At 34.4% G+C, this 9,009-nt stretch overlaps 1 protein-coding gene across 1 annotated transcript; it reads left to right on the top strand.

Annotated features, from left to right (window-relative positions):
* The first annotated feature begins 1,536 nt into the window (after positions 1–1,536).
* Positions 1,537–4,943, top strand: LOC120071991 (PTI1-like tyrosine-protein kinase At3g15890). Its single transcript, XM_039024420.1, has 4 exons — positions 1,537–1,844; positions 1,934–2,075; positions 3,044–3,306; positions 4,196–4,943. The coding sequence occupies exons 1-4, from the start codon at positions 1,795–1,797 to the stop codon at positions 4,941–4,943; spliced, it is 1,203 nt and encodes a 400-aa protein (XP_038880348.1). The 5' UTR covers positions 1,537–1,794.
* Positions 4,944–9,009: the final 4,066 nt, after the last annotated feature.

Below are 9,009 nucleotides of genomic sequence, written 5' to 3'. Positions count from 1 at the left end.
TGATATTAGGGTTACTAACTCCCGACGCATATAATGTAACCGTCGGGGATTAGTACTAACTCCCGACGCCTAAAATTAGTCGTCGGGAGATACTCTGTATCACCCGACGATGAGGAAGGGTTGTCGGGAGTTATGCATAACTCTTGACGATTGTTGTACGACATTAAGAGATATTATATCTTCCGACGATTTTACTTTCGGCGGTGGATTTTAGCGTCGGGAGATCGTCTCTCTCTTGTAGTGCTATTTAATATGCAAAAGTAAGAAATTTGCAAAAATTATCATTATATTTCTGCTTTTTCACATAGTATTTAAAATTTACCCTTTGTTCTGTTCATTTTTACTACAACAACTGTATGGATGATATTACCATAAGCTCTTTGAATAGTTGTGTTTAGGTTTTTGTGTTTTATTTTTGGGAATGAATCCATTTGGATTTTTTTTAAAAAGGTAGAATCCGGTGAAATCAAAAGTAACTTCTTAACAAGTATTAAAAAGTTTCACACAATTAAATTCTATCTCCTAGTTTTAAATCCATTAAAATTTCTATTTTAAAAAAAATACCAGATTATTTTTTTTCCCCTCAACTATTTCACTCAATAGTTTACCATTAATCTACAGTCAACGAAATTTAAAGAGCTCTATTACATAAGAAATAGGTAACAGTTTGGAAAATTTGTGTCGATAGAAAAAATATCAAATTATTTATAGAAATAGCAAAAAAATACTATAAACACTATAAAATTTTATCCGTTTCTATCATTAATAAACATGGATAGACTTCTCCCTACCAAAGAACATTAAAATTTTACTATTTTGGGTAAATAATTTTCTTTAATTTTCTATTTTTGAAATCCCATAACAGTTATTTTCGTTGTTTGGCTAAATAAAAAAATGATTATGATCGTCCACCCACTAAATATTTGACCAATCGCCGTGGGAGAATTATATATATATGTACTGGATGGAAAAGTTTTTATTATGAGAATGTACAAATTAATTTGACTTTGTGCTAGCTAATTTATTTAACCATTTTCAAAATTATAGATCAATTGACATAATTAAAATTAAACTCTGGGTCTAAGAATGTCTTAAAATTTTAATTTCCTATAAAATAGTAATTTCTTTTTTTTAAAAAAAACGTCTAATAGCATGCTGAATTAAAAATTTTAAAAACTCATTAGACATTAAATTGAATACTTATTAAACATGCATAGAATTAAGATTAATTTTTTTAGTTCATAACTATGAAAGTATAAAAATTTGAACTTCCAACTTTAAACAATGTTAATTTATTACTAACCCTGTACTGATTTTGGCCTTCCAGGCCTACTAGACACATTCAAGCAATAAATTAGTAATGTAACCTATATTAACACAAAGTTGGGATTTTTTTTAAAAAAAGAATTTGGGTGTAATTAAATGTTTATAAAATGAAAATCTACATTTTCTGATATATATAATATATGATATATTATATCATAATTTCAATTATGTAGAAATCACGCAGAAATGAGGTAGTTCACTAAGCTCAATTTTTTATAGGAGGATGGATGATGATTTGAGTGAAAAAGAAATTAAAAAAAGAAAAAAAGAAAAAAAGAAAAATTGGTGTTGTTAAAGGCATAGAGTATAATAGTAAGCACCCAGGCAGCATATCCGACGATAGAGGCCGGCCAAGGTCGGCTTTGAATACAATTACAATTGGCAAAGTTTAAAACACAGATACGTCGGTTTAAAAGAGGAAAGTTTTGTGTACCAATCAGATGCTGACCTGACGCAAAAACCGAAGCCATGGGATCATCTTTCAGTTGCTGTGATTCTGAGAAAGTAGACCAGCAAGGGTAATTTGATTTGTGGATCTTCCTGCTTTAATTTTTTGGTTTTTGTGATGATTTTAAGTAAAATTAGTTTTTGTTGTGTGAAAATTAAGGTTGGGTGGAGGCAACAGTTCATGGAGGATGTATACGTACAAGGAGTTGCATGCGGCCACCAATGGTTTCCATGACGACAACAAGCTGGGAGAAGGAGGATTTGGAAGTGTTTATTGGGGAAAGACCAGCGATGGCCTTCAGGTATACTTTAAATCATACTTTTTGTATCTTCGTGCTTGTATCTCGTGTTCGTGTTGGATGATGTTGCGGGTATCTCGTCGAGAAGACCTCTAGTTAGTTTTTCTTTGGTCTAGTCTTGATTGTTCTCGAACTAAATTGTGTAAATAATCCTCGCATCAGTGTAATGCCAAACCTACTCCACTCCAATGCTTAAGTTAGTATGATGGGTGTTTAGATTGACTAAGCACAAAAGAAGTAAGTGTTAAGAATCCAACATTGAAAAATTCAAGGATCAAGGGACCTCAAACTCTTTATAAGATAAATAGATTATTCCTCTCATTACAAATTGATTTCGAATCTTATGTTATCTAATATAGTATCAAAGTCCATAAAGCCCAAATAGGTATTTAGTCCAATAAAAAAAAAAATTGACCCGATCAAGATTGATGAACCCAAAAATGAAAAGAGACACCATCTTGAGGAGGCGTGCACGTTGGAAAAGTCAAGGGACCTTTACACTCTTCATAAAATAGATGAACTACTTCTCTTATAATCAATTGGTTTTTAAGACAGAACCCCATGTTATCTAATAGTTAGGTCGAGAACTCTCTTTTTGGAGATTACGTACTCTCTTATTTGGGGTGGTTGAGTACTTCTATATTTAGGCCCTTCCTCTGGCACATTTACATCTGTTTATGTTTAACGATGAGTGTCAATCTCCGACTCGTTGGTTAGGCTTGAACACCGAGGTGTTGCATCACCCCAATATCCTATGAGCTGGCAGTACTTCTGTATTATTTGATGTTCTTTTTTTTACAAGAAAATTGTTCTCTTCCAATGTCAGTAAACGTAGCTAACAAATTGTTAGTGAACCACATAGCTAACACATTATTGTTAATGGTTTTTGCTTGTGGATTTCGTTTATTTCATAATAGTAGAATTTGGGAAATTAGAAGTTATATGGTTATATACATTATATATGCGTGCAGATAGCGGTGAAGAAGTTGAAAGCGATGAATTATAAGGCGGAAATGGAGTTTGCAGTGGAAGTGGAAGTGCTGGCGAGGCTGAGGCACAAGAATTTGTTAGGATTGAGGGGTTACTGTGTGGGAACTGATCAAAGGCTTATTGTTTATGATTACATGCCAAATCTCAGCTTGTTGTCTCATCTTCATGGCCACTTTGCTTCTGAAGCTCTCTTGGATTGGAAAAGAAGAATCAAAATTGCTCTTGGATCTGCTGAAGGCATTTTGTAAGTTTATTTCATTACTTTTCTGACTTTATTAACATTCTATATAAACCCTTCTTTCAATCATGGGACTTCTCGATTTCATTGTGTTTGTTTTGTTTATCCTAAGTCTTTTCCTTTTAAAAATCATAGTAAAAACATGTGAGAAAATTTTCATAATTTCAAAACTTGAAAATAACTCAAGATTAAATTGTTATCAAACAAAGCTTCAATACCATCTACACTTTAGCCTTGTGGACTTGAAAATATGTAGAAGACCCAAAAAGTAGAAATCCATATCAATTGGGGAGCAAATGAGATTATGAGAGTTTGAACACATAATCTCCTACTGTATACCATTTTAAATGACTAATATACCCAAAAGCTTAGACTAATGAATTATGGTAAATTTAATTATAGTATATCAACACTTTAATAGAAAATAAGTCATTCCCCTAAATTTAGTTAGAAAAAATCAGAAACTTTTTTTTTAAAGAAAGAAATAGTTATTAAAATTAGAATTTCTACTTAATTATATGACAATTAACGCTAATTTTCCTTTTTTTTCCTCTAGTTTTGAGTAGCATTTCATTAAACTCTTCGTACTAAAAGCATTATTCAATATAATTTGCTTGCAAACATGGTTACTTTAAGATGCTAACATGAGCATAGTTCAATTGACATAATACTTGAATTTCCTATATAATGTAAAAAAAGTCCTATATTGTTAAAAAAAAAACTAATAATAATAATTATTATTTTACTGCATGTCTATAATTAATTGTTAGTTACAAATTTGAGGTACTTATTTCCAGTATCTAATTCTCATACATCAAACAATTCAATAAAACAGTTAAAGCCACACCTAGGTCAAGAAAAATTTTGAATTATACTTTTAGTTTGTATTATGTAGGTATTTGCACCAAGAAGTAAGACCCCACATAATTCACAGAGATATAAAAGCAAGCAATGTGCTACTAGACTCAGATTTTGAGCCATTGGTAGCCGATTTTGGATTTGCAAAACTAATACCCGAGGGTGTCAGCCACATGACAACTCGAGTCAAAGGGACCTTAGGTTATCTGGCTCCTGAATATGCAATGTGGGGCAAAGTATCCGAGAGCTGTGACGTTTACAGCTATGGTATTCTTTTACTCGAGCTGATGACAGGAAGGAAGCCAATCGAAAGACTCCCTGGCGGAGCAAAGAGAACAATATCAGAATGGGTTAACATGACAATAAACAAAGACAGATTCAAAGACTTAGCTGATAAGAAGCTGAAGGGACAGCTGAATTGGAAAGAGTTCGAACAAGTAATGCATTTGGCAATTATGTGCGTGCAAACGGAGGCAGAGAAGCGGCCTACAATAAAACAAGTGGTGGAATGTTTGAAAGGGTTGATGGCTGATAATGCTGGAAATTGCAACAAAGTGCCCGTACTAATGAGTATTCCAAGTGTTAAACCATATGAAATTAATAATAATGAAGATCATCGCCATCAGCTGGTTACCAAAGAATTTCATGGTGGAGATGGAGATGATCAAGAGAGTTTTGATTATGGGGTTTTTAGTGCCATTGAGGAGCAGAGGATCATAAGAGATTATCCTTACAATAATCATAAACAACCTCCAAATTTTCGGAGAATGAATGCTAATCAATAAAACAAAATGGTGACAAATGTATCAAAGGAAAACTTTGTAACTTTTCATGCATGCATAGTATATGGTTTAATTCATAATTTCATATATATTAATTTATATGAACATATACATATATATAGAGGAAAGAAGGTTGCTATATTAATGTATTTAGGGTTTGAATTATTATTTTATATCTTTGATCATATTTTCGTCTCTTTCATGGAACATAGGCATATTGTTAACGGTTCATTTACAAATATTATATATGCTTGGGTACATCTTAAGATATACATTAATCTTTGAAAGAGAGTATATTTCACATAATTAATAAGCATGGTTTACTTTCCTTCTTTTCGATTTCTCCTCTCCGATCCTCTCCCTACTTTCTTTGCCGACGAGGATACATCGCACCTTTAATACACTATGTACTAAAATGTGGTAAAATATGGTAATGAGTTGTGATATTTTATGTAGCACGTTGGAAAAGAAGGGAGAACCTTTAAAAATCTTACTCATAATTTGAAACTGGGATCTGGTTAGAAAATCTAACTTTGATCACATATTTAGTTTTAGATATATAAAAGAATCTGTTAAAAATCTATTTGAAATATTTTTTTGTTTTAATATTTTTTTTAGTTCATTGATAAAAGTTTGGGTTTTATTTCATATTTTATATAAATTTTACACATTTTAAAAAAATACAATTCTTCAAATTATCATTTAAATTTATAATATTAAATCAATTTTTTTTTGTTAAACACATAAATAGAGAAGTGTTAATGCCTTGATTAATTGAGTTAAACCGTTGTTTCCAGCTTTACCTATCAATATAAATGCTATTTATCTAATTGTTCAACTACAATTAACACATGATAAATTAATTTTTGTATTTTAAGAACAAGTTTCTTTAATTTTTAATTTTTAATTTTTATTTTTCCAAGGTGATTGGGGTGGATATACCTAAATATTAGAAAAGTGTTTCGATGGTTTGAGTTAGTGGTGTTCACACTATAAGAAAAAGGAGCTTCTCCGACGCCTAAATTGGTCATCGGGAGCTCGGTCGTTGAGAGATAGGGTCTCTCCCGACGACATAATGGACTTAGGAACTCCCGACAACATAAAGAAGAACTCCCGACATGTAAAGAAGTGCATCGGGAGTTCCTTAGGAACTCTTGACGATTAAAGAAGCCCGTTGGAGTTAGAAACTCTTGACAAGCTTCTTTAATTGTCAGAGTTCCCAAGGAACTCTCGACGCCTCTTTTAATGATTGGGAGTTGCTTAGGAACTCCCGATAGTTCTCCCGACGCCCATCGGGCAGCGTTGGGAGATCCCATCTGGTAAAAACTAGATCCTCCTTCCCCTTCTTCTCCATCACTCAAGTTTTAGAACCCTAGCCGCCGCCCCTTCCCCCTTGCGCCGCCGCCGCATCCTTCCTCTTCCCTTTCCCTCTTCGTCACTGCCTCATTCCCCTTCCCCCTTCGCGCCGGCCGCCGGCCACTTCTTCCCCATTCACCCTTCCATTTAACCCAAACTAAAAACCTCTTCTCTTCGCGTCTCTTTTCCATTTCCTTGCCATCGCCGATCCATTGTTTGCCGTTAGCCGCTCCGGTGTCCTTCGCAAGCTTTCAACACGTTCGCTCACATCCCTTTCATTTCCCCTCTCTCATTTTGCGAATTTAAGCCATTGTTTAATTTCTCATGAATTTGAAATCCGATTAGTCTTTGAAATTCGATTACTATTGCTTTGATTTATTGTCATTTAGTATCTATCTCATTTGTTGTTCTTTAAATTAAATCTAATGTTTCTAGCATATGATTTTTTTTCCTTCCTTGTTGCACTAATTGATATTGACCCATTTCATTACGTTACAATTTCTGCAATTTGGTGGATTGTGGATGTTATTGCAAATTGCGGAATATGGATGTTACATATAATTCATATTATGGATGTTATTGTGAATTATGGATTATGGATTCTTGATGTTATTGTGAATTATGGATTATGGATGTTACAATTTCTGCAATTTGGTGGATTGAGTATTTTTTTTCCTTTTGATTTTAAGGTTAGGGATTTAGTGACTTGCTTGACTAAAACTAATTAAAAATATATTTCAAATTTACTATGATGTTTGTGAGATGTTGACACATGTATAAGTAAAATGATACATCACATAGTGTTCACCTCTGTTAATTCAACTAATTTAACGAAGGAAAATTGAACTTTATGAAGGAACTCTTAAACAAGAGTATCCATAAGCGGAAGCGGATCTTTCCGATTTCATTGTGACAGAATTACCACACATACATTCTAACAAACAGATATGCATTGTAACACTAATTACTGGCATGCTTTAACAAATAAATACTACGAGAAAACATACCAGTTGAAGACTTTCTTCAATCGAACTCGGTCGAACGGAAGTGAACTCCTCACGCTCCTTATCGTCCAACAAGCAGTCGCCTAGCAGCACCACGGTTGTCTACATGATCAGCAGTGTACGAACAAACAATAACCAGGGACAACACCACCATTTGAAGCCCTCGGTATTCTCGGAGTGAGAATCTAAAGGTTGGACTTTGATGGAAATAGTAGAGGGAAGGAGGAAATACAGTCATGTAGAACGAACAAGGAAGTGGAAGATAGTAGAAGACTATTGTATAGTCGGGTGTGCTTGATCATTTAGATCGGGGCACACAATCGTGTAGGTTTAGCTAAGCAATCGTTTATCAAATGGTAAGCGATCGTTTAGTTCCGCTCGGCGCGCTAAGCGATCGTGTAGTAAACGTAAGCGATCGTTTAGATAATCGTGGGCGATCGTTTAGTACGCGGGTGTGCGATCGTTTAGGAAGACGGGCACTATCATGTAAGAACCTGTCTCTTATACACATCTAGATGTGTATAAGAGACAGATATCACACATTTAGTCAATCATATCATATATAATTAACCAGTTCAATTATATCATATATAATCGAACTCCCTCTTGTCAATTTGAACATTTCAAACTGACCCAAAAACTTATTCTCAACTTTATCCAAGCTACCAAGGGGACCTTATGGACCTATGGCTCGAAGCTCCAACAGTACGTGAATAACTGAGTAAACTCTTTAGCCATGAGATCCACCATCCGTTAACTGCCAGACATTCCACTAAAGACCGACAGCTGAACTCTTCTTACCACAAATATATTTCTGTGTCCATTGGATATAACCAATCATGAGTACAATGACCATTCATAGATGCCCATAAGTACAACTATGCCAGTTTACCATTTTTCCCTTGTAGTTACATTTCACTCTTTAAGTATCATTGATCCCTCTAATGAATAATACAACATAGTCAAACTATGTGTGAACATCTGTCGGGCCAAGAGAAGGTGTGTGGCGCCACATCGTTCAAGCCCTGAAATCAACCTTTAAGGGAGCTATTTATCTACTTTCTCCTGCTTCGAGAATGAGTGAATTCCATCTTGTGTAGCTGAGTTCTCAGCTCCCAAATCAGATGAATCCCCAAAATAGTAGGTTTGAGTCGACGAACTGGTCACTAGCACCCATGCAAATCAAAGAACTGCTCTCAATAGCAGGAGTTCCCAACTCACTCAGGATTAAATTCATGTTACCTATGGTCATCCTAGTGAAGTGAATCTTTGTCATGAACGGTGTTACATAACGAGGCGTTAACACTTCATGGTCAGGTCTTATACAAACTCTTTGTATAGGATGCCCCCGCTCGCATGTCCCTTACACGAATGAAAAGGATCAGACCATCTGTGACAAGTCATAACACTTGTAACTGTTCCACAAAGCGGACCGCATCCGTAGCGTTACCAGGATAAGGTTTCCCTCCTATATCCATATACTACAGACCATTTTGATTATCATTTAAGACATGATTCACTTGTATGTCACCACATACATGCTTAAGTTACATCAAGATAACCAGGGATTTTGGTTTATTGGTTTGTGGTAAAGAAAATAAAACATTCAACTGAGCAAAATCAAGAAGTGAAGTAAAATATCATATATTATATATCACAAACGTTCGTACAAATTGTTTACAAATTACTGGACACGAGATTTTAGAGCA

The sequence above is a fragment of the Benincasa hispida genome, chromosome 2 (genome assembly GCF_009727055.1).
Source record: "Benincasa hispida cultivar B227 chromosome 2, ASM972705v1, whole genome shotgun sequence".
In the NCBI taxonomy this organism is placed as follows: domain Eukaryota; kingdom Viridiplantae; phylum Streptophyta; class Magnoliopsida; order Cucurbitales; family Cucurbitaceae; genus Benincasa; species Benincasa hispida.
This window is presented reverse-complemented; position numbering and strand designations above follow the sequence as displayed.